We start from the raw sequence: 26,895 nt of genomic DNA, 5'->3' as shown, positions 1-26,895 counted from the left end.
GGTGAAGTGGATTGAATTTTTGGTAGCTAAAATGAAAATGGTAAAGACATATTACATTTTTCTCTTAAAGGAGAGGATAACCTCCTGCCCAGCCCTGCAACATCATGGATGCCTGTGCACGGATCAGAGGGGTCCCTTTAAAGAGCCGTGCCACTATGAAGAAAGAGGTATGATGTTGTCAACTGTTTTTCTGCTCAAACATTTCTGTTGCATTCATTTTTTTTAATCTCCTGCAATTTCCAACAAGCTTTCTGTTTGTTTGAGCAGACCATCCGTGAGGGCTCAAACCCGTGCCTGAAGAGTCTGTTGAAACACAAGAAGGAGCTGTGCAATGTGGTAGTGGAGCTGCATAATAAAGAACCACAGTGTTTATCAGAAGTAAGGGTCACACACTGCCATGCATTTCAAACTTTCATATGCATGTTTTTATTTGCAAGCATGGGGAATCAATGTAACAGTTAAAGGGTTAGTTCACCCAAAAATGAAAATTCTGTCATCATTTACGCACCCTCATGTCGTTCCAAACCCAAAAGACTTTCATTCATCTTCGAAAAACAAATGAAGATCTTTTTAATGAAATCTGAGAGCTTTCTGTCCCTCCATTGACTACGCAAATTACACTTTGATGCTTTAAAACATTCATAACAAGATCGTAAAACGAATCCATATGAATCGAGTGTTTTACTCCAAATTTTCTGAATAGACTCAATCGCTCTTTGGGATGAACAGATTGAATTTAGGCTGTTATTCACATATAAACATTAATCATTCACATTGGTTGTGGTAAATGGAAGCTCAAGCTTACTTGCTTGACGTGCAAGAACCAATGAGGTTCATTCTCGTGTGTTGCGCAGCATGTTTGAGCGTCCGTAAGAACCTATGAGGTGCATTCTCGTGTTACGCAGCACGTTTGAGCTTCACAAGAACCAATGAGGTTCATTCTCGTGTTACGCAGCAGTTTGAACTTCAGCAAGAATTAATGAGGTTCATTCTCGTGTGTTACGCAGCACGTTTGAGCTTCCGCAAGAACCAGTGAGGTTCATTCTCGTGTGTTACGCAGCACGTTTGAGCTTCCGCAAGAACCAGTGATGTTCATTCTCATGTTACGCAGCAGTTTGAACTTCAGCAAGAATTAATGAGGTTCATTCTCGTGTTGCGCAGCACATTTGAGCTTCCGCAAGAACCAATGAGGTTCATTCTCATATTACGCAGCACGTTTGAGCTTCCGCAAGAACCTGTGAGGTTAATTCTTGTGTTACGCAGCAGTTTGAACTTCAGCAAGAATTAATGAGGTTCATTCTCGTCTTGCGCAGCACGTTTGAGCTTCCGCAAGAACCAGTGAGGTTCATTCACGTGTTACGCAGCACATTTGAGCTTCGCAAGAACCAATGAGGTTCATTCTCGTGTCAAGCAAGTACGTGAGCATGTGTTTATGTTCACTGATTAATGTTTTTATGTGAATAAAAGCCTTAATTCAATCTGTTTATCATATAAAGCGATCATGTCTCTTCAGAAAATTTGGACTAAACCTCTCAATTCATATGGATTAGTTTTACGATCTCTTTATGAACTTTTTGAAGCATCAAATGGTAGCTGTCAATGGAGGGATAGAAAGCTCTTAGATTTAATGTAAAAGATCTTCATTTGTGTTCCGAAGACAAACAAAAGTCTTAACGGGTTGAGGGTGAGTAAATGATGACAAAATTTTTATTTTTGGGTGAACTAACTCTTTAAAGGAATATTCTGGGTTCAGTACATGATAAGCTAAACCTTGTCCCTCTTGTTCCCTTTTTTCTTAAAAGAAAGGGGAAAAAAAGAAGAAGAAAAAATGGAAAAATCTGGTTTACAGTGAAGCACTTACAATGGATTTGAGTTAAGCTGATGTGAGCATAATGTGTTAACGTATTAGTGTGAAATAAAATCGCATACTAATATCTTCTGTGTAAAGTTATATTCAATTTGACAACATTGTTGTCATGACAAAATAACTCCATAAACCCTTAAAAAGGATCTTCACAGCTCAAATAATACACACATTTTAACAGAAGAATGAATGTAAGTGCTTTCATAAAATTATAAGCTCCACATTTCTTTGTTTTAAATCCTCCAAAAATGGCCACATTTACTTCCATTGTAATTGCCTCACCATAATCTCGATTTTTGCTTTGTTCGAAAAAACAAGAGGCAAGTGTAATTTATATTGTGTTAAATCAGCATTAATTTGCAACAAATTGAACCCTCAATATTCCTTTTACAGAATAATACATACAGATGTGTCAGTTTAAATGTTTTGTGACCTATTTTCGAGCTGAGTGATTTTGAAAACCTCCATGACACAAGATATTGGCGATAAGAGAGCGTTTAGAGGCAACTGGGACAGTGCAGCAGTATGACTGTTGCATCTCACCTCATTATATACATGAGTGCACCTCACAAGGCTTGGGTGAATTGTCAAATTCAAAAAAAGAAATTGCAGATTGCAGTTGCAGTGCAGTTTTTCTTTATGTTGAGGTGGCATTCATCCATGTGGCTTTGTAATTCTCATGAAGGGGAGTGAATTGCACCTACTAATAATTTAGTTTATTTGCACACACTGCCTGCATTGTTATCTGAAGGGACTCTAGTAATGCAAACCCCTATTAAAGATACTGTATATCCTGGGGACGGCACAACATCACTCCGCAGGGCTGTACAGTGCGACATATGTTGCACATGCTATGAAAAAATAGGTCTGTGTAATGAAAAAATGTATCACAGTAGCATGCGTGTGATACAGTTTGCATGTATGTGAGACAGAGCTGCTTGTTTGTGTGAAGTGAGAGTTTCTTGTGTGCTTGCTTGTGTGTGAGGTTAATCTAGGGCTGCACGATTGAAATTAAACTGAAATTAAACCGAAATCAGGATTTGGCTTAGTGCAGTTATGAAATTGCAATGTTTTAATTAAATAAGTACATGCGCATTGTTTCATGGTGAATCACAGCAGTCCGATCAGAGCGGACATGTTTGGTTCTCTTAAGCTGTATTAGAAATCGCCCCCTATACCCACATTCATTATTCCCTACATTACTCCGCTAATATAGTCCACTTGAAAACAAGTGAGTGATTTTGGACACGGAGTGTACCGGAAGGGCTACCGATTTTGTATAGTTTGTGCTTGCTGTTAGTCAAGTCAAGTCACCTTTCTATTTATATAGCGCTTTTTACAATGCAGATTGTGTCACAGCAACTTTACAGTGATAACTGGCAAATATTTTTGGCTGCACAGCAGCTCTTAAAGAAAATGGTGTCATTGTCCAGCTGAAATAAATTCAGTATTGATTCATTCCGTTGTAAAAATCAATAGATATTAATTTAGTTAATTTAGTTATATCAGCACTGGAGAAAACAGTGACGTCATCATCCAGCTCAGTTCAGTTTGCATTCGATGGTGTCAATGCAGGCAGATCAGAAACATTGTTGAATATCAATTGTCCCCAACTAAGCAAGCCAAAGGAGACAGTGGCAAGGAACCCAAACTCTAACAGGTGACATCAGGTGACCAACATTTGAAATCAATCATTTGAAACTTAGCAAACTGGCAGCTCCAGTAGTAATGAAAATTACACTGTAACCACATTGGACCAGCGGTCTGGAAATGGATGGATGAATGATTCAGCTGCGGGCGCCATCTTCTGACAAGATGCGGGAATCATCCGTCTATCGATTTTCCAAACCACTGGTCCAATGTGGCTACAGCCTAATATAATACAGGTATAAATTCCTTTTTAATCGATTATTAAATTGTTTGATTAAGGTTTATACATGCTAGTTTCCATGACAGAGTGACAGTTTGCTAAGTTTCAAATGATTATTAAACAGCAAGCACAAACTATGCAAAAGCGGCAGCCTTTCTGCCACACTCAGTGTCCGAATTAACTCACTTGTTTTCATTCACTCCTTCAAGTGAACTCTATTAGTGGAGTAATGTAGGGAATAGTAAATGAGGGTATAGGGGGCGATTTCGAACACAGCAATTGAATCTTACTTGTGGACTTTCTGCACGAAGGCGCCCTCCGCCTACAACTATGAATGAAACAGACATTACAATATATGCGTGTACTGACTAATGCTCAAAACACCCTATTTTGGGTAAAAAAATAAAATAAAATAAAAATAATAATAAAGAAATACATTTTAAGTAAACGTATGCAAATCCATAAATATTTCTCCAGTGTAGAGCAGTGTAGTCTTTTTTTTTTTTTTTTCCTCAGTAGATGCATAAGATTTCCTGACAAAAATTAAGAAATTCCCATCACAGATTTTTATCATAACAATTTCATATTTTATAATAAAATCTTTCTACCATTCTAATGATTTATAGTTATATGCTCCCTGCATGTTAACAGTTCAGCTAGCGTTTTTCCGTAAAATGCATGTTTTCTGTAAAATATAATAATAATAATAATAATATAATAATTATTATTATTTTATTATTTTTATACTTATACATATATAGTAGGGCTGTCAAACGATTAATCACGATTAATCGCATACAAAATAAAAGTTTGAGTTTGCCTAATATATGTGGGTGTACTGTGTGTAATTATTATGTATATATAAATACAAACACATTCATGTATATATTTGAGAAATATTTACAAGTATATGTATTTATTTATATTTTTATATAATTTATATTATATATATATATACACACACATATATATCCCATATATATTATGCAAACTCAAAATTTTATTTTGTATGCGATTAATCGTTTGACAGCCCTAATAAAAAAAAAAAGAAATTACAGTTAAAAAATAAAAAGTACAGCCCTGCTCCATAACTGTGATCTAGATACCTGAAACAGTGAAAGTGTTATAACAAGGCACGTTATATGCCTGGTTTTAAAGCTCTTCTTCATTATTTGATCATTTACAATTTAATCATTTTCAATTTGATCATCATGCATTTACTGCAGCTATGATCAATAGAAAATGTAAACATACATTAATTACAATAGGTAAGCTTAATGCGCATAAAAAAGAAACATGTTTGAACTGAAGGGAATGACAGTGACTTCATTTAAATATGCATAAAGTCAGTATGTATTGCACCTGTTTTTTGAACATTTTTATGGAATCTATATTGTAACTTCAATATAAATATGATGGGCATTATTGTTTATTCTCTTTCATAGGTACATTATGTATGCTTACCTAGTCATGCTGAGGGGGAGGATTTCACTCTACAGGTAAGTGCTTTTTGTGCTGATAACACTAATGTTCAAAAGTTTGGGGTCAGTAAGATATGTTTTAAAGAAATGAATATATATATTTTCTTTTTTAGCAAGGATGCATTAAATTGATCCAAAGTAACAGTAAAGATTTATAATGTTGCAAAAGATTTCTATTTTAAATAAATGCTGTTCTTTTTAACTTTCTATTCATCAAAGAATCCTGAAAAATGGTTTCCACAAAAGCAGCACAACAGTTTTTAAAATTGAAAATAAGAAATGTTACTTGAGCAGCAAATCAGCATATTAAAATAATTTCTGAAGGATCTTGTGACACTGAAGACTGGAGTAATGATTCTGAATATTTAGCTTTGCATCACAGGGATAAATTACATTTTTAAATATATTTAATTAGAAAATAGTTATTTTAAATGATGATAATATTTCACAATTTTAGTATTTTTACTGTTTTTTTGATCAAATAAATGCAGGCTTGGTGAGCATAAGAGACTTCTTTCAAACATTACAAAATCTTACCAAACCCAATCTGTTTTTTTTTTTTTTTTTTTTTTTTAACTGTATAAACTAAAGCACACATAAAAAGGTGGTTTATCTTTCAATTTTTTTAAATTAATTTCTTTGTAAAGAATAGAGTGGCTCAGCAAAGACCACAAAATAGATGCAACATTATAGGCATCCTTTGTTGGCTCCTAAAGTCATGTATTCTTTGATGCCCACAGGCTCTGACGTCCCTCTCCACTGAGATGATGGAGTTGCTTAGATCACTACGTGTTCATACTCTTAAAGATGAAGAGATTCTGCTCCTCAAAGACCCCAAAAGACCATTTGAGAGGAAAGACAGTGTTTCTCAGGTTCGTTTTTTTGTATATTATGCTTGAATATTTTGGAGGATGTTTATGTTTTGTTTGAGGCGTGTGTTTGCTGCTGTCATTTTGATATCAGGTGTCCTTCAATGTTTCGTCTGGGTTTCCAAATTTGTGATATTGTTTTGTGTGAAATTGGGTCTAAACAGAGCTAACCTTGTGGAAGGCAGCCATGGTATTAAGTTTTGTACTCTGAACATTTCATCAAACCACAAGTGTTTCTCAGACATAACAACAGATTTCATGTTTTCTTTCACGTATGTCAGGGAAAATAAGAGTGCCGTGAGAAGTCTAAATATCACAACTTCTCAAGAAATTATGTCAGTTCAGGAATTGAATGTTTGCAGACTTAAGTGAATTATGTTTATCTTCCATTAACATTAAGTTTATCAACAATTTACCTTGATGATGTATTATGACGTAAAGGCTTATATCCTGTCATTCTAGCATTTGATTGATTCTTTTTTTTTTTTTTTTAATGCAATCATTGTTCTTTTTCCTTTCACCCTCAGGCCTGTTCAAGAGCCTTGTGTATATTGAGACATAGCCCCACTCCTCAGATTAGTGTTTGCACCATGCTGGGGTTGTTGGCTCGATACACAGCTGGGATAAGGTATGCCCTGGAGTTACAGGTTCTGCAGAGAGGCACTTCAGAAGCATGTCAAGCTGAGGATGATGACACAAATCAGTCTGTCTCTTCTATTGAAGAGGACTTTGTTACTGCTTTTGAACATCTTGAAGAGGAGGACACAGGTAATTAAAAGCAGAACTAGCAGCTGTTCACAAGCATTTTGAAAACTTTTATGGTTGCTGGTCACTAGCTATCTATGCTTCTCATTCAAAATAGCTAAAAGATTTTTTTTTTAATAAATGCACTACTGTTCAAAAATTTAGGGTCAGTAAAATGTTTTTAAAGAAAGTTTTACTCAGCAAGGATGCATTAAATTGATCAAAAGCGAAAGTAAAGATATTTATAATAATTTATTATTTCTACACGCTGTTATTTTGAACTTTCTATCCATACAAGAGCCCAGAAAAAAACTGTTTTTATCATTGATAAGAATTCTTGAGAACAAAATCAGCATGATTTCTGAAGGATCATGTGACTGAAGAATTATGCAGTAAAAAAAAAAAAAACTTAAAAAAAAAAATATTTATTTTAAATTTGCAATAATATGTCACAATATTAATCTTTTTACTAGGGCTGTGAATCTTTGGGTAGACAGCGATTCAATTCGATTCACGATTCATAGGTGTTCGATTTGATTCAAGAACGATTTTTACAAATTCAGAACGATTCGATACGAGACGATTCACATTAAAATTCGATGCGATTCGATTAATTCGATTCGATTCTACATTTTAATATGCATTCATAGGGTTATTGAAATGCTTCCCCCAGTGTGTCTTTACACAGCGGCCTTCAGGAGGTCAGAGAGTAAGGGCAAAAAACAAACAAACAAACAAAAAACTTTTGTCCATTGTTAATGTTAGTTCATGTTAGTTCTTAATGATGGTACATAACTTTATTTTAATAGCCTATAAAAATTGGCATTTGTGGAAATTTACATAAGCCAGAACTTGAAAAGGGCTTTAAAAGCCCTCTTTGTCCTCTTTATATGGAGCTTTTTCCTTACGATGATTCTGAAAGAAAACGCGCTGGATTTCTACTGTAGCTATAGTAACGAACGCAACTTTAACGCGCATCTGATTGATAAACCACGCGCTCTTATGTCAGTGTTAATGTTGTCGTTATTTCAGCAGTTTCCTTCCTACTTTCAGTTTAACGACATTAAGTTCATAATTTCATTTATCATTCATTGAACTGTGAGTATGCATTTAGACATTTACATTATGTGTTTGCTCCGTCCATGCAATAAATGCGCGCCTTAAAATTGCTCAGGTAATGTCAATGACCCTTTTCCTTAAAACGTCAGTATTTTATCTTATCGAAAATAACAGCGATGTTTCCACTCAATAAAAGTGTTTTATTTCAACAGTAGTGATCGCGCAATGACTTGGCAGCTTTATCAATGGCTTGAGCAGTTTGACTCAGAACTATTGCTGTCTTAACAGAGAGCTGTCATCTGCTCATGTGAATAGCAGTGGTCGTCCTGAGGAGAGCTATAGAATTGCGATTAATCCGATTCTTAGCATTTTACATCGATTATCGGCCTAAAGTAACGATTCACAATTCCAAAAACATGTTTCAAGATCGATGCATATGCATCGACGGGATTTGTAATCGATGCATTGAGAAAACGAGTGAATCGTTACACCCCTAGTTTTTACGGTAATGCCTTGGTGAGCATTTAAAAGACTTTTTTCAAAAACATTGTAACAACCCCAAACTTTTGAATGTAAATAAATTGAAATAAAATAAGCTTTTATTTAAACCCATTTTAAAACAGGACGTTGACCTTTAGATTATCAAGATTATTAAGTATTTGCCTATGTTAATAACAGTTCTGTTCTTACAAACTGTTTTCTGATCTTGCAGGTGCCCATAGTCAGAGGAACCAAAGGGACGTGGCATCCCAGACAGTCCCTTACACTCATTTAAAAGACTTAACTGGATCTCGTATTATTATAAGTTCTATACCTAGGAAGTCAGTGCGCAAAGGAAAGGCTGCTGCAAAAGTGTCAGAAACTGTCCTAAAGTCAACAGCGTGGCCCGAAATTTCAGAAATCCCATATGGACTTAGCAGTCTGCCAAAGGGACGTGCTACTTCACTCACGGAGTCAGATGAATCAGACTGCTCAAGTCCCAGTCCTATTATATTCCTGGATGAAGTTGGATATCAGAAGAGTCTTAAAGCAAAACTTGACATTCCCAAGATCCCCATTCTAAAGGATGGAGTAGAAGACTCTGACTCAGAAGTCAGTGAATTTTTCGACAGCTTTGATCAGTTTGATGAACTAGACCAGTCCTCTGATTCCAACATCAAGGTCCTTAAAGAACAGCCCCTCCCTGGTCAAACAGAGAAGTATGTTGACAGCTCTGGATGTAAATTTGTATCAAGGGGGTGCTCGACCACAGCAATGAATCCTCACAAGTTTGATCATAGGACTCTTCCAGCCAATGTCAAGAAACCAACTCCACTTAAACCAGGATCACCGTACAGTATTCACTCTGATGCACCAGATTCCCCACGGCCAGCGAGGACTCCCTGCGAGGAAGGTGGGCCGCTCTTCAGTCCAGTTCGTTCATCTGCATTTAGCCCACTGGGAGAAGGAGGGTCCTTAGAGTATTTTTGGAAGGCAGATGGTGATGGCTCAGAATTACGTAAACCACAGGACCTTTGCTCACTGTACAAAACATACTCTGATTTTGCCAACAGCCTGTCAAAAGAAATTCTTGGATCGGTCTGTGGGTACTCCTCCCCTGTTGATTTTAACATTAATAAGAACTTGAGCTGTGTGTGTCATAAGGAGTTCAAAAACACTAATGGGCATCTAATGAAGCTCTCAGACATCCAGGAGACAGTCACCATCACTAAATCCCAATCACAGACTCTTAAGGATGGGATTCAGAAGTTTGCTACAGACTTAGTCGAAATGAGCCTTGGAAGTGCCTTAAGGGACTTGCAGAAAGGTGTGTCCTCCTGTACCACTACACTTTGCCATTTGGCTGCAAGGCTGACATCTTCAGTATTTCAAATGGCCTTTCATGAGATAGGTATGCGCCATGCATACGTGTTAAAAGAGCGTGCCATAAATGGTCTGGCCGGGTTCTTAGTAGGAGAAGCCATTTCTGGAGCCCTCAAAGAGTTTCTGTTTGTGAAAAAGCAGATTTTCAACAACACTGTCACACGATTTGCTGCAGATCTTGCTGAGGAATTAGTGTTTGAAGGAATTATGGAGGTTTGCCAGTTTTCACATCCCTCAACGCCACTCACACCAGGTGACTGGTCGTTTGAGCAAGACGAGGAAGTGGTTTCATCCTATGCCTCTGATCTGTCGGAGTCCGTTCTCCAAGAGGCTTTTATAGAGCTCTCACAAGCTGATGTGACATTCACTACCCAGGCAGCTATCAGTGTGTCAGTAGACAATATTTGCTATGTGAGTGCTGAAGATAGTTCTCTCATCACAAAAACCTGCAGTGCCCAAACAAGCTATCTTGGATCTCAGGCCGTCACAGAGGCTGCAAATCAAGAGCCTGATCCTGGTTGCACAGTGAAGAAAGCCTTGTATTGCGTGTCAGGTATCGCCAGTTGTGTTCCAGTTCCTGTGGCTGGCAAGGTCATATCCCATGTACAGAACTCAGATGAACCTTCTCAGTATAAACCCAGTATTGGTCACGTGTGTCAGACCAGCCCTAAAAGAACCATTTGTTGCCAAGGGGAAGTTGCATCATCAACCTCAGATACGTCTGCAGCAACTCAGACTGAATCATCACCTGGTCCCGCAAGAATCCAGGATGCCAGTGGTGAGGAAATTGTCGACGGCATGTCCACTGAAAGTGATTCTGGTAAGCCCTCGATTGGAAAGACTTTTCAAAACTTTTCTGGAAATATGGTGGACACTATAGTAGGTGAGGCATTCGATCTAATGCATTCTTCTACAAAAGTAAAGAAAAAAGTAGAGGACTGTGCAGACTTTTTGAGCAAAACAATAGCAGCTCGCATATCCACTCCAAGCCATGGAATTGTTAAATCACATGTGTCGACTCAGAGAGGTTCCTCTCAGATTCCCTTTCACTTGGTGCCAAAGGGTTCTAGTGACCCATCCTCCAGAAGTGTATGTCCAGTATCCAAGCTCACCCCAGAGGTCCGTTCTGTCGTGAGAAGGGACACGCTGGAAGTACCCAGTTTTGAAGTTGCCTCCTGTGGCGGTAGAAAAGTAGGTGCAGAAGATTTTTCAAGCAGCAACTCTGGAACGAAATCAGTTGAAATTCCTAGCACTCCACCCTCAAGTCCTCAGCAGCCATCGGAACAGTACAGTGAGAAACAGATCAGACAGTTCTCAAAGAAGCTCAAAGGTACGCTTGCAAAAGAATTTTCTCCTGCGACTCCTCCACCCACCCCTTATTACCCGCCTGCCACCGACACCAAAGAAGCTGGTTCAGTTTCAGACAAGGCTGATTTCATGCTGAAACTCATTAGGTCTCTCTCTGAAGAAGCTGGCAGCAATGAAGACGAGGAGGAGAACCAGAAAGATGGTCCACACACTAGAAACTGCCAGTCAGAGCTGAGTCCCAATGTCAGGAGCAGAATGTTCGAGAGGAGTGCGCTCCATTATGCAGAGCGTTTAGCGTGCCACATTGTTTCCATGGCAACTGAGATGGACACACTAAGTCTTGGAGATGTGAAGAAGCCTATGGGTGACGAGAGCAAAGGCAGTGTTGCCTTGCATAGTGCACAGTTTTCTGAACAGACTTTGAATTCTTTGTGGACATATGCTGGAGAAGTGGCTGGAGAAGTCATCAACGATGTCAAGAGGATGATGAGTTCAACCCACTGTCGTCACAAAACGATAAAAAGAGGATCTGTAAACTCTACTGACAAGTGTCAGAGTGGAGATGGCCTTTTGGGAAGTTTGACTTGTCAATTGTCTGGTGACGTCCAAGCAAGTGGAATGTCATCAGAGTATCCAAGTTGTGAAAGTGTCACTGATGAATATGCAGGATACCTCATTAAGGTTCTCAAGAAAGAGGGAGGTAACCGAGAGCTTATATTGGATCAGTATGCCACTCGTTTGGCATATCGATCTATTAAATCTGGCCTGGCTCATGCGGCAAGAAAAATAAAGCAGAGATCTCCTTTGAGGCTACACTCCTCTAGGCGTTTACACAATGATCGTAGTCCTGATGTCTCTCAAATTCCCATATCCAAGTCAACCCACACTGCACTTACTGATGGAAAAGATGGATCCTCTTGTGAATCTCTGCCATGTGCTTGTCAAGACAGTCAAGACATGAGCAGTAACGAATATGTAGAACTTGTGAACTTTGCTGAGTCGCTCGCCTACAACATCACATGTGACGTTACGAGAAAGTTGAGAATGTCATCAGTTCGACTGCCTAAATCGCTCACTGATTCTTGCCTCTACAGGAAATCCAGTGTCGAGGACATGCGCGAAAATCTCATCAAAAATACATTTTCATGCTCTCTTTTAACTTATACAGAAACTAACAGGCTGTATCATAGTACGAGCAGCTTGAATGATAGCAAAAGCAACAGCAGTGTAATGCAAGTGATTGAACATTATGCCAGGAAAATTGTCGATGACACTTTGGAAATGACGCTGGGGCCAGCATGTGTTCAGGCAGCTGGGGACAGGAGGGCACTCGAACCTAATTCCTTCACAGAAAAGCTGGCTGAGGCATATGAAACCTGCCGATACTGCCAAGGTCGAGAATGCCTGTTTTGCAGTAGAGATGGTCGTCGTGGTTTCCAGGGACTGAAAAGAAGGCAACAAGAATCCGATGCAGTGACTGGACTGGAAATTCCTAGAATTCACATTGATTTGGAGAAGAGAGCTACTTTTGCTGAAGAAATGGTGTCCAGTGTCATTGAAAAAGCCAAAAAAGAGCTGAGCTGCACCAGCTTGAATGCAGACAGTGGGATTGGTCATGATGGCGCAAGCTTTGCAGAAAGTCTTACCACAGAGATTATGACATCTGCATTGTCCAACGTCTGCCAAACCGTCAATTTCGGGTAAAGTGACACAGATTTCACAGTCATACACACAGTCTATCACTTAAAATTGCTCATCCTGTTACTAATGATTTTGAAACTTTTTTTTATTTCATGATGACTTTCTGTGTTTCAGTACTCCTAGAAGGGATGGCGTCAATGTGACGGAGTCAACAGTGAGTCAACAGCTTAGTTTGAGTGTTGGTGATGACAGTCTTGGAAGCTGGTCCAATCTGAGTTTTGAAGAAGACCACCCAGATGAGAGCAGCAGCTTTCACCATCTAAGTGACAGGTGAACAAGTCTCACCACACTTACAAGCAATACACAAGATATAGAATAGTTCATTTAAACAGTAAATGAAGCATTGCTAGTCGACTAATACCACACTCAAGTTCAAAGCACTTTACTTTCTTTTCTTGTTCACCTTTCACAACCATGTGGTTCTAATCATTGTGAAAAGTATGATTTGGTGAATTAAAATTGGAAGGACTGCATTTGACCTAACCATTGCAAACCCTCAATGAAGTATGTAGAGGAGAGATCTGTGTTTGAAAAGTAGTGTCAATGTCAGGTGTTCCATACGTTGCATAGTAGACTTTTGGTGTGTTTTTCAAACCATTTGCCGGCATGATTGGTTTTCAGCTGAGACATTTTGACTATATTCGCATGTTGAGTTTTATCAGTTTAGGTTGTAGACTAGAAGAACCTACTGTGTGACTCATTGCTGAAGAATGTTTATTGTTCTTTTATACACAAACCATTTTACAATTTATTTGAAACCAGAGTTGCTGATTATCTCACCATTTTCCAAAATTGCTGAGGAACACCTAGAGCCTTGTCTAGATGAGCGTTTAGGGATATTGTTTTTCATTCTCAGAAAAAATGTAAGTGTCTTTGGCTTCAAAACATGACAGCTGACTCACACTGTATTGTCTTTCAAAGGCAAGCATTGTTGAGTATTGTTTTTGGCTGCAGTGTCTCAATAGAAGCAATTTCTATCAACATTTAAATATCTCCCAAGAAACTAAAAGTTTGAATGTATGAGCAATTTTTGTTTTGAACATCCCAAGATACCATGAAGGTATCAAAATATTTGTGAAAGGTGTGGTTGTCAGCTTAAGGCAGTGTTTCTCGAGTAACCTAGAAACTCCATAAATTCTCAGTATGTCCAAATATAGATGACAGTTAACAGTTTTCTTTTTTTAGTTTCATGTGCTCAAGTACTGTATTAATTAATTAATTTTTACATAACATGGTTAGGGTTGGGTAATATATATTTTTTATGTTGCTGGCGATACAAAAATGAAGCAACATTGTATATATGTTTGATTAGACTATTATTTCTATCCTTTCTTGTCTCATGACTGAGTATTAATGAGTATGAGTGTTTATACAAATGTTTAGAGTTTTTACATTTAGAGCTTCAGTTACAGTGAATTGACTCTTCAAAACTCGTCATCACATCTCTGCGTGGTAGCAAGTTCTTTTAGTTAAATGTCTTGATTATATTTACAGTTCTACTAGAGCTGCACGATTCTGGATAAATTGAGAGTCACAATTTTATTTTTTAAAATAAAATTTCTCCCACGATTCTTTATAGTCGACTAAACAAAATAACATGTAATTTACTAGAGGTTCTGACAAAATGTTAATTACTGCAGTCTAGTTTGAATTGATTCAATGACTCAATGCAGAAATGATTCAATGACTCACTCATAAAGACTTAACTTGTTTTATTACTGGATGAATAAGCATTTTTGAACGATTCTCTTGAATGAATGATTCAATGACAAATACTTTTTTTTAACAGACACTTATTGCCACCTACTGGTGTAACATTGTAATTGATACAATCTTTATTTGAAGTGTCAAGTTTCTTTTCAAAGGTGATTTACTCTATTTTGATCTCTGCCATAGACATCAATGTTTATATCTGAACTATAAACTTTAATCCCAGTACTTCTGTGATACTTTGAATTATTATAACACAAAAATAATGATACTATTTGAAAAGAAGCTGTTTGTGAAGCTTTTTCATACCTATACATGACAGCTGCTCTCTCTGGGTCAGCGGCAGTGCCAACGCAGATCTAAATATTCGCTGTGATCGTACTTTTCAAAGGTTTAATAGACACCAGTTTTTATTTTTTTATTTTTTCTTTTACAAGATGTAAAGCAAATACAGGCCGTTTATGTGTGTTTCCCTTTAAATGCAAATGAGCTGCTGCTTCCGGCCCCCTTTCCAGAAGAGGGCGGAGCTTTAACAGCTCACGCTTCGGTTGCTCAACAAAAACAAAGCTGGAGAATCTCACGCAGCCAAAATGACGATTGTCAGTAACGGTGTTCAGCCTTACATTGTTTAAACCGGAGTCGGACACTGATGGAGAGACTCAGGAAGAAGTTACAACTTTTAGAATGCAACTGGACAATTCTGAATGAATAGTGGATACATTTATGTAGTTTCTGTGGAGTTGATTCAACTCATCGACTAGCATGTGCCGTCTTTTGAGCAAATCCAGTGTTGAATTGACCCGTTTGACTCATTTGTGAAGCAGTCCGGTGTAAAATGACGGCATGATAATAACGATTGACTACAACAACTCTTCCTCTTCTCTAAAGCAGCCTGACATGGCCTCACCCCCTTTGTTGCGTGTTCCCGGGGTCAGGGTTAATGTAAATTTTGGGGTTTGTCATGTCACCAACCCGGGAAGAAGCTTGTTGTAATCCCTAAGAGCCTTTTGTTGTAGTCCTTAAAAAGGGATTTCTGTAAAAGAAAATATCTCCCTTTGCATTGAACTTTGAGCGTTGTAACTTTGCAGATGTTGTTTATGCTCAAACGGCAACATTACACACTAACTAAAGTTAAAAAGTGAAATCGTAATCAAGGACCCCTTTAACGATTAATTGTGCAGCTCTAAGTTCTGCTGTGTTTTATATCTTGCATGAAACATTTTGAAACTAATGGCTACGATTGGTGTTTGGTTGAAATTCTGGTTCTTCTGAATTAAAAAAAAAAATAAAACCATCCTTTAAACCAGTGGTCTCAAACTCAATTCCTGGAGGGCCAGTTTTGCTCCAACCCTAATCAAACACACCTGATTCAGCTAATCAAGGTCTTCAAGATTACTAGAAACTTACAAGCAGGTGTGAGTTGGAGCTGGTTGGAGCTAAACTGTGCAAAGCTGTGGCCCTCCAGGAATTGAGTTTGAGACCACTGCTTTAAACCCTTTCAGAGCAAATAGATTAATAGCAAAATAAATATCAAATGTATCAAAAATATCACAAAGCTCCTGGTAGGTTTTCTAGTTTTGCATAGAAATGATTTTGTAGTGTTTCTCTTTTTCTCTCCCCCAGCAGTAATGGAAACAGCAGTAGCTGGAGCAGTCTGGGTTTAGAAGGCGAGGTTTATGAAGAACATTTGTCCTTCTCTCCATCAGACAGGTTGGTCTATGGAAAGAGGTGTAGCATAGCCAGTGTGTGCGGCTCTAATTATTGCATGATGTCATGCAACTTTTTATCAGCAAGTGCTGAAAACGTGTCTGACATTACCTATTAAAAACAAAACTTCCCATTGTTGTTCTCCATCCTGTGGTTGGAATTAGTCAATTGAATCTTTGTGTTCATGTTGGTAGAATTGTGGGTGTAGGAAGTGTTGGGGTTGGGTCATTGACTTCATAAGTGTTTTGTGATGTATTTACTAAAGAATGAACTATCTGTCCTAATTGCATGCTTCCTGTTTGAGTGAAAAAAGAATTTCCCAGTCCCTAATTCTCATTAGAGTTCAGGTCCACAACATGAATCATGTGCATTTGAGTGAAAAGTAACAGAGATCACTTTATAAATCATTACATCATACATAGAAAAAACATCTGAAAAGCATATCTGGAGAAAAAAAAAAAAAAAAAAAAAAAATCCCCTGCATTTACAACCAGAAACGGATATTGTCTCATGATTCCTTACCTTTAAAAAAAAAAAATGCTCACCCAAATCAGAGCTGGTCAACAAATATTTATAATATACTGCTGATTTATCTGGCAATATTGCAAGTTATCATTTATAAATAGTTTATAGTTTAGGCAAATTCAGGTTATTCCTTAGTTTTTTTTTTTTTTTTTCAATTTTATTGAGGCCTTGGAGACATATTTAATATTCATTATGTTTGCAGTGATTTTGCTGGCGATATAAAATTTAAGTTTTGATTAATTAATCAAAACTCTGAATATCACAGTGCACTTTTTGTTTGGCTATTACATTTTCTAAAGACTTGTGAGTACATTGAAATAGATTTAAAAGAATTTTAATACCATCTCTCATTTAATTATATAACAGTATACAGTACAGTTACTGTTTTGGGTTGTTAAGATTTTTTTTTATGTTGTTGAAAGAAGTATTTACAGTATCTCACAGAAGTGAGTACACCCCTCACATTTTTGTAAATATTTTATTATATCTTTTCATGTGACAACACTGAAGAAATGACACTTTGCTACAATGTAAAGTAGTGAGTGTACAGCTTGTATAACATTTGCTGTCCCCTCAAAATAACTCAACACACAGCCATTAATGTCTAAACCGCTGGCCACAAAAGTGAGTACACCCCTAAGTAAAACAAAATGTCCAAATTGGGCCCAAAGTGTCATTATTTTGTGTGGCCACCATTATTTTCCAGCACTGCCTTAACCCTCATGGAGTTCACCAGAGCTTCACAGGTTGCCACTGGAGTCCTCTTCCACTCCTCCATGACGACATCACGAAGCTGGTGGATTTTAGAGACCTTGCGCTCCTCTACCTTCCGTTTGAGGATGCCCCACAGATGCTCAATAGGGTTTAGGTCTGGAGACATGCTTGGCCAGTCCATCACCTTTACCCTCAGTTCCTTTAGCAAGGCAGTGGTCGTCTTGGAGGTGTGTTTGGGGTTATCATGTTGGAATACTGCCCTGCGGCCCAGTCTCCGAAGGGAAGGGATCATGCTCTGCTCATTCATGGTTCCCTCAATGAACTGTAGCTCCACTTTGCCAGCAGCACTCATGCAGCCCCAGACCATGACCCAGTCTGAGCACTGACAGGCTGACCCCCCACCCCTTCAACCTCTGCAGCAATGCTGGCAGCACTCACGTCTATTTCCTAAACACAACCTCTGGATATGACACTGAGCATGTGCACTCAACTTCTTTGGAACCTGAGTGGAACCTGTCCTGTTAAACTGCTGTATGGTCTTGGCCATCGTGCTGCAGCTCAGTTTCAGGGTCTTGGCAATCTTCTTATAGCCTACGCCATCTTTATGTAGAGCAACAATTCTTTTTTTCAGATCCTCAGAGAGTTCTTTGCCATGAGGTGCCATGTTGAACTTCCAGTGACCAGTATGAGAGAGTGAGAGCGATAACACCAAATTTAACACACCTGCTCCCCATTCACACCTGAGACCTTGTAACACTAACGAGTTACATGGCACCGGGGAGAGAAAATGGCTAATTGGGCCCAATTTGGACATTTTCACTTAGGGGTGTACTCACTTTTGTGGCCAGCGGTTTAGACATTAATGGCTGTGTGTTGAGTTATTTTGAGGGGACAGCAAATTTACACTGTTATACAAGCTGTACACTCACTACTTTACATTGTAGCAAAGTGTCATTTCTTCAGTGTTGTCACATGAAAAGATATAATAAAATATTTACAAAAATGTGAGGGGTGTACTCACTTCTGTGAGATACTGTATGCGCACCAATCCAGCATTTATTTGATTAAAAATACAGTAAATTGGGAAATATTATTACAATTTAAAGCAAGTATTCTCTATTTTAATGTTTTAAAATAATTTATTCCAGCAAAACTGAATTTTCAGCATCATTACTCCAGTCTTCATTGTCACATGATCCTTCCGAAATGTAATGTTTATTCTTGATCATTTCATTTAAACTTATGCTAGAAAATGTCCATCCAAATCAGAGCTGGACAACAAATATTTATAATATACTGCTGATTTATTTGCCAGTATTAAATTAAGCAATATTTAGCTAAATAGCAGTAGAAAATGTGGTTCCTCAGATTATGTAAATATGCAAATCTGAAAAATATTGATAGAATTTTTTTTGCTAATAATGCCCCACACCAAATCAGTTGTTCAGTCGAAGGCATCAATGCATAAATATGGCATGAATTCTAGCTGAAACAGTAGTGGAGCTGGTTTATATGAGAAAAGGGAATGCTGGGAGCTGCTGTCACTCTCCCTTGCATGTGGTTCGTTGTGTCGTTCCCTTTAGTCTGTCAGTAAGACTCTCTTACACCTGTACTATTTTTCACCTTACAGTGACTGTGCTGAAGAGAAGGAAGCTGAGGCCAAAGAGGATTCAGGCGGTAAATGAAAACTATATCTCTTCTTTGTATTTTTCTCCAATGCTAGTGTTTATTCTGTGGTCTGATGTTAAACCTCAACTGTTAAACTAATTTCAGCCTTTTATTTTGCTGCCACTCATTTAAAGTGGTCTTACTTGGCCAAGCACCTTCAGCGCGCCCCTGTCAAAGCCACAAGACTATTTATCCTCGTTCCTAGTAGTCTAACTGTCAGACCGGCTCCATGTGGGTCAACAGATGAGCTCAAGCAGAGTTCTGTGTCTGGCCTAGTTAACAGAGAGAGCGTGGGAAACTGGTCTGCTGAAGTAGACTATTTTGCTATGATGGTTTTTGTGTGTATGTATGAGCTGAATGTGTGTGTTTTATATGTATGTGCAGGAGCGGTGCGAGTGGAGAGGGAACATGGGCAGGCAGAAAGAGCTCTTTTGGTGGTCAGTACCGATGTCCAGGGTGGGGCTATGGACCCCCAGCTGACGGCTGTGCTCCAGTGGATCGCCGCCTCTATTGCTGATCTGTCTTTAATGCAGCTTAGCCATTTCTCAGGCCAGGAGCTCCAGCAGGTGAGAACACTTGTTCACACTGTCAGATTATTTGTGCATCCGACTGGAATCTGATCTAAATTATTGACTGTCCTCACTGCGTATCGCAACTGTTCAGATCCGATTTGTGCATCCCATGGAACTTTTTCGTTTTTCGGAATATCTGCATTGGTTTCAATTAGGGCTGCCCTCGACTAAAGATTTTTCTAGTCGACTAGTAGTCGTAAATTTAAGCGATTAGTCAACTAATTGCACATGTATATTAATAAGCCTTATACATCATAATAATGAACCTTTAATTGCCTATATATAATACATAGCCTAATCAGCGCTCAAGCACACACATAAAGCTTGCCACAGCGTACCGGCAAAAGTAATAATTATTCAAGGAGACTGTCGAAACATTTTAATAATTTATTGAAAGTTTTCTGTGTTTTCGGCTGCAGAGCATGTGTTTTCGGCATGCTGACTCGTCATCTCCACAGTAGTGGCTGTGCCTATATACACGTTTTACGTATATACACGGATTACGTAATCTGAGAATATTTGTTTTCAACTTGAATTGGTTGACAATCGCTTAACATTTCAAGCTTTCTAAAGATATATTTCTCATGTCTGTGAGGCAGGTTATACACTGAGTTTTGGTTTATTTTTTTGACATGCTCAAGTTCACGGAGACCGAGACGACAGAAAGCGCATCCTGTTTTTTTTATTTTACAAATGATGTATTACTCTTATCTGTATGACCAAAAATGACGGAGTATTTTAAGTTGTTTCCGCTGTTATCAGGAAAGATGCAAGTGATCGCATCGGCGCCTCCATGTCTTGCAGTAAGCACGCTTTAACTTCCACACTCCGCACGAACACTTGGATATGCGTCTAATAATAGCGCACATTTATCTAGGTTAATGTTAGAGTGAGCTGCCATGTAAAGTTGCTACTAATTACATGTTTCAAATGATAAGCCACATTTGAGGTTGATGGATGATAGGCAAACGTTTGGACATACTGTATGGTATAATGATATGTCATTAACGATATGTCCCTCACAAAAACAACAACAAAAAAACAATGTGGAGGGGTTTGCAATACAGATGTTTTCTTATTTACAACTTGACAATATGTAGCCACTGCGCTAGACTACTACGTCTTCTGAGGCAGCGGCAGAAGGCTGGCATGCGTGGCTTTATTCCGTGCTGTCGTCTCAAAATATGTCTCCATTGTATTGTAATTTTCTGCTCGACCAGCTCGACAACACAACCTTGTTTCTGCAGCGACTTTCAGCATGTTTCCTATAACAATGTCAGACATGTGCACATTTTACGTGGCGTGAGAAAGTCACATAAACCATGCAAAATCGGATTAGAGCGGTCTGAATGAAATGGATTTCAAGAAATGCAATTTGAATAGGATTTCAAACCACATATGAATGAAGCTTAAAACTGATTTGTAAAAATTGCAGTTCATGTGAATTTTTTTTTTTTTTTTTTTTTTTTTTTGCCGTTCACATTTGATCAATACAGTATGATCGGATTCCAGTCGGATATGCATAACAACCGGATTTGGACTGACAGTCTGAATGAGGTTTTAGACTACGTTCACACTGCAAGCCTTCGGTGCTCAATTCTGATTATTGCTCAGATCCGAATTTTTATAATTTTTTTTTTTTTTTATATATATAAATGTGGCCAATATCAGGTTTGAGTGTGAACAGGTCACAATCCTGAACTGACCCGTATGTGCAACAGAACAATAACTAAGACATTTATGCATTCGTTTATAAGGCGATAAGCCGCGGAAATCAGTGAATTTGTGTGCAGGTGATATAGAGGATGAGGAGAAAGAGCAAAGTTTTTCATGTATAGTTTTTGCTTGTGATTTCAAAACATTGCTTCATGAAGCTTTGAAGCTTTACGAATCTTTTGTTTCGAATCAGTGGTTCGAAGCGTGTATCAAACTGCCAAAGTCATGCCCCCCAGTGGTGAACCTTTGAAATTTCGAAACTTTCACACTCCGAACCACTGATTTGAAACAAAAGATTCGTAAAGCTTCATGAAGCAGTGTTTTGAAATCGCCCATCACTAGATATTGTTAAATAAAGTCATTATTTTTTATTTTTTTTGACGCACAGTATTCTTGTTGCTTCATAACATTAAGGTTGAACCACTGTACTCACATGAACTGTTTTAAATGTGTCTTTAGTAGCTTTCTGGGCATCTGAAAGTGTTCATTATCTTGCTGGCAATGGAGGCCTCACTGAGCCATCGGATTTGATCAAGAATATCTTAATTTTCATTTTTGGGTGAACTAACCCTTTTAATACTCACTATTTGCAGTGATTTTCTGGCGATATAAAATTAAGCAACGCTGTGAATATTACAATGCGCTTTGTCATCAGTTTGATAAGCTCTTCTTGTCTCATATCTTAAGAGTATGAGTACATTAAATATAGGTTTAATAGAATTTTAATACCATCTGTTTAATAATGTAACAGTATACAGTACCATTACAGTTTGGGGTCAGTAAGATTTTTTTATTGTTTTTGAAAGAAGCCTCTATGCGCACCCAGGCTTATTAAAATACAGTAATATTATTACGATTTAAAATTACTGTTTTCTATTTGAATATATTTTAAAATGTAATGTGTTCCTGTGATGGCAAAGCTGAATTTTCAGCATCATTAATCCAGTCTTCAGTCACATCTAATATGCTGATTTTCTACTCAAGAAACATTTCTTCTCATTATGGAAATGGAAATCTTTTGCAACATTATAGATCAGTTTAATGCATCTTGGCTGAATAAAAGTATTCATTTCTTTCAAAGAAGAATCGTACGGACCCCAAACTTTTAAAGGTAGTGCATTAGTTTATAAAATAATAAAACATAATTGGCTAGTACCACAAAATGTAAACTTTAAATGTAGGTAAATATCTTTTTTTGATATTTTATATTTTTGTTTCTTTCTGTAAAGTGCCACAAAAGGGATTTCAGTGAACATTTTTGAGTGATGATGCAAATTGAGTAAATAGATTCACAGACTTTAATTAGACTTTAAGTTAATGTTTTAGCTCTATCACCCAGCTCTAGCAGTAATAGCTTAATTTCATGCGTGTTTTTCTCTGGCTCCAGCTGCCGGCCGTGGCCCAGAGGCTGAGGGAGAGAGAGTTCAGGGTCGCCGACCTCCTGCAGGCTCTGCTGAGATACTTTGAAGAGTGTCGCACCGAGGTAGAGCCCGAGGCTGGCAACACAAGGCGCAGCCACAAGAGCCTCTTCCAGTGGCTCCTAGAACAAGCGTAAATCACCATCACACACTGACAGCCGTCAGCCATTAAAGATGAAGTTTCCTGTCACTTTACAGTGATCTGCAATGTATCTGCCAAACTTAGAGGCATAGCCAGTGGAATGTGTTTGTGTTGTGTATTGCTTGTGCACCAGTGGCCACCCAGGGGGCGCCATAGAAACAACTGAAGTAATCTAAGAGCCGTTCGTTCAAGTGTGTGTGTGTGTGTGTGTGTGTGTTGCATGCCGTGACCGAGAGTCCCTTTTGCTTGCTTTCACCTCTCTTTTTATAGTCACGTTGTTTTCTTTAAGATTAGACTGCATATCACACGTTTGGCGCGCAATCACTGAGTTTTGCTTACACACCCTGCCACAACACAAAAAATGGATGGGTTTTATGAGTTGATTTCTTGTTAGGGGATCCCCATGGCTGCAGGAAAGCTTATGTCATTTCCACACCTCTCCTTTACGGTGATGTTTGCACTTGTTGAAGGGACCAGCCATGCGATCCAGTAGAGCTTCAGGTCACCGGAAGGTATTCCATGACTCATAACTCAAAAGAGAATCACAGTCTAAGGTAATCATAACAATTACCTAATTATATTTACCCTGTATAGCACATTTGTTGGCAACAACACTTACCAGTCATAACAGTCTAAAAATATAATTTCGTTGGTAATTAGACATTAGATAGTTTCTGTTGAATGAATCCATCAATAAGTAGTCACTTTTACATTCCAGTGTTGTGACTCAGACATTTTTCCAATTATTTCTGGATGATAAAAATCCTTTAGCTATGTACATTCATAATGGTTTAAAATGAATAGGTATACCTGTAAATATGCTTTTCTAGAAGATAAAATTGAACTGAATTGTTTACACCAGAGGCTGTAATTAAGACTCCACGTGATCCAATGCCCATAAAGAATCGAAAATGTTTTAGATCACTAAATAGTGGAGGGATTTGTGTTGCCAACTTACAGAAAAACACAAATACACTTTTAAGCCTACTTTAAAAAGCTGCTAAAAAAGTAAACCCCCTTTGCCAAAAGAGGAAACTCGCGGTAAGCTTTTAAAATTATTGAACGTTCTCTACAGGGGACTTTTCTCTAATTTCCTCCTGGCGTTGTCCACTCATTGGAGGTTACTGTGACGCACTGGTAGTGCATTACTAAATGAGGACACATCTGCAGTGAGTATATCGGAACTAGTCACCTCCTCTACGTGGACCTTCTTACTCACTGCCTGCCCTTTAGTGTGCACTTCACCGAATATTGCACTTTACTGAGGAACGGTCAGACAGGCCTTTCCCTATATCTTTATTTAGACCTCAAAAAAACAATCTTTATTATAGTAATGCATAAACGATAGATTGCCAACCGTTAGTAGGTGTTTGGCACGTGTAACTTATTATGCCTCAAGGGACCTGTATGAAAAATATTTTCACTCTGCAGTTTTGTGCTTAAAGGAAAACTTGTCATTTTCTACTCATTCTCATGTCAGTCTAAATCTATATGTTGCTTCTTTTTCTTTTTTCTTTTTGGAACACATACATTTTGAAAGAATCTTACCACAACTATTTGCATACAAACTGCCAAGCTCCAAAAAGGCCAATAAAAAAAAAAAACACACGACTTGTGAGCAGTATTCTTAATATTAAAGCCTTTGTACAACAGTATCTATCCCACATTTGCGTCCAAGATTTAAAAAAATTGTGTATTATGTTCAGTTATTACACAATCACAAGATCATTTTTGAATGCATGAAATGTAGATGAGCTTTAGCAGAGTGGATGATACATGTGATATATTGTTTAAAAAAAAAAAAAAAAAAAAAATCATACGGCTTCAGAAATCTTGGAATATACCGCACACGTTTATTTTGTTAGTTTTTTGGTCAATATGAACTAATTTTGTATAGTATAGAGAGATATTGAGATTCTTCAAAAAAATTCTGCTTTTGCGTTCCACTGAAAAATAAAACATCATATGGATTTGGTACGGAACCCCGCACATGACATGCTGGAAAAAATATGTATATTGTGGCCAACGATTCGTTCCCACAACTTACTAATAATACGTCAGCACGTTTAACTAATTCGTTCCCTTGTTTTAAGTAAATCGTGTGAACGATATAATAATTTTCTCCCTGGATTTACTCAATCATAGTCACGTTGTAATAATTTGTTCCCTTGTTTTAGATAAATCCAAACAAAGGAACAAATTAGTTCAACGTGGCACCTATGGCCTAGTGGTTGGTGCTCTGACACATAGCGCAACTGCGCTTCCGGCGACCGGTGTTCGAATCCCGACTCTTAAGTCCTTTGCCGATCCCATTCCCCTCTCGCCACTTTATACTTTCCTGTCAATCTCTACTGTCCTGTCCATTTACAAGCACAAAAAGGCCCCCATAAAATTTAAAATAAATAAATTGTGGGAACAAGTTCTTAATTCATGGCCATGATTTAACTAAAAGCAAAATATTTAATCGTGGCCACAATATAAATATATATATATATATATATATATATATATATATATATATATATATATATATAATTTTTTTTTTTTTTTTTTTTGTCCACATCATGTGCGGGGCTCCGACAATTTGCTTGAGTAAATAATGACAGAAGTTTGGGTGACCTGTTCCTTTCAGTTTTATTAACATGATCCTTCTTAGATTTGTCTTCTCAGATACTGTTACAGTGTGATTTGATGATTAGAGAAACAATATGGAGGCAATCAAAGTTGTAACGGTCGTTGTTTCTTTCATGTCTTTGCCCTGTAACACGCATGATGCGCTTTCAGTCCATGCTTCATGTATCTCTCTTTACGTGTGCATGATATACTCTTCAGTGCTGATTCATTATCTTGTGCATGGTTTAAATCTGGCTGACACCATATATGGTCACTACCTACTATGATGAGAAAAAAAAAAAAAAAAAATGCATTTCTGTATTCATGCTGTTATAACATCAGCGCTGCCAAATATTTTTGGATCTGCACTTACACAGTATTTGTTCACATTCTTTTAAAATGTTTTTTTAAAAAACCTGCCATATGCTGTTGAGTTGGACATTTTCGTATGATAGCAGTATCACTTAAACCATAATGTGGGAGAGGCAAAAGAAGTTAAGTATTGTATACGGATATTGAAGCTTGAGTAGATTTGAAAAGAAGTTGGCAGAAGTACGCCGTGACCATCAGCGCTGCCTCATTTTTAGTGGGATTGTACATGCATCCGTGTTCTTGCAGTAATTGTAAACATTAATGCTGTAAATGTTCTGCTCTTGTGTTCTTATTCACCTTATTTTTGTGTACATTCCTATCTTTCACAAATGACCTGTTGCTATTTTGTTATGTAAGGCTACATGTATAATGCAAAGTACACGCCATACTAAACAGATGAATATTTTGTTACTTGTGCAGTGTTTCTCCATTCTGTCTCATAGTGTAGTGGGCAAATGATACACACTGACTTCTCTATTTTCTTCCTGCCCATTTGTATAATCTTGCCAAATAAGATATTTAATAATTTATGTAAGTATAAGTTGCAATGGTGAATACACTACTTGTCCCCCCAGTGAAGTTGCTGAGTAGTTTACACATTAAAGCTTAATGCACTACACCTGTACACTGTAAAAAGCTGTGGGTAATAAAGCTTTTCCATTTGAATCGTGATGTGTGCTCATTTACTTTTCACATGAAAGGACTTGTGTATCGAGGAATCACATTTTTCTTGTCAAAGACAAAGGAAGTATTCTTTGGGCTTCAGGGGCCAATCACACAGAACATGTTTTTGCGTTTAAAAATGTGGGATGCAGGGCAGTCTTTTACCTTGAGCGCCTCATTTTTAGAATGTTGTGTCGTGCAAGACGTTAAAGAAAAATTGCAAAGCATGAATGCAACAGTCAAACGTGTCTGTCCAGTGCATTTTTACATCAAAGAACAATGGAAAAGCTGCACAGTGGAATGCAAAAACGAATGT

General features: G+C 37.8%; 1 protein-coding gene across 5 annotated transcripts in view; it reads left to right on the top strand.

Annotated features, from left to right (window-relative positions):
* The window catches only part of akap11 (A kinase (PRKA) anchor protein 11), a 32,816-nt gene extending 6,234 nt beyond the window's left edge, over window positions 1–26,582 (top strand). For 2 of the 5 annotated variants that reach the window (XM_051905083.1, XM_051905084.1), the window contains 11 exons: window positions 71–167; window positions 268–378; window positions 5,180–5,233; window positions 5,956–6,087; window positions 6,612–6,852; window positions 8,600–12,758; window positions 12,874–13,029; window positions 16,093–16,179; window positions 19,046–19,092; window positions 19,468–19,649; window positions 22,759–26,582. In XM_051905083.1, the coding sequence (XP_051761043.1) occupies window positions 105–167; window positions 268–378; window positions 5,180–5,233; window positions 5,956–6,087; window positions 6,612–6,852; window positions 8,600–12,758; window positions 12,874–13,029; window positions 16,093–16,179; window positions 19,046–19,092; window positions 19,468–19,649; window positions 22,759–22,926 (5,400 nt within the window). In that variant the 5' untranslated portion in view covers window positions 71–104 and the 3' untranslated portion in view covers window positions 22,927–26,582. Of the gene's footprint in view, window positions 1–70; window positions 168–267; window positions 379–1,493; window positions 1,685–5,179; window positions 5,234–5,955; window positions 6,088–6,611; window positions 6,853–8,599; window positions 12,759–12,873; window positions 13,030–16,092; window positions 16,180–19,045; window positions 19,093–19,467; window positions 19,650–22,758 lie in introns of those variants that run through there. The other 3 variants (XM_051905085.1, XM_051905086.1, XM_051905087.1) reach the window with 3 other exon arrangements.
* Window positions 26,583–26,895: the final 313 nt, after the last annotated feature.

This window comes from Ctenopharyngodon idella, chromosome 9, assembly GCF_019924925.1.
Source record: "Ctenopharyngodon idella isolate HZGC_01 chromosome 9, HZGC01, whole genome shotgun sequence".
Lineage (NCBI taxonomy): Eukaryota > Metazoa > Chordata > Actinopteri > Cypriniformes > Xenocyprididae > Ctenopharyngodon > Ctenopharyngodon idella.
The sequence above is the reverse complement of the archived record's forward strand: the minus strand, read 5'-3'. Positions and strand labels throughout refer to the sequence as shown.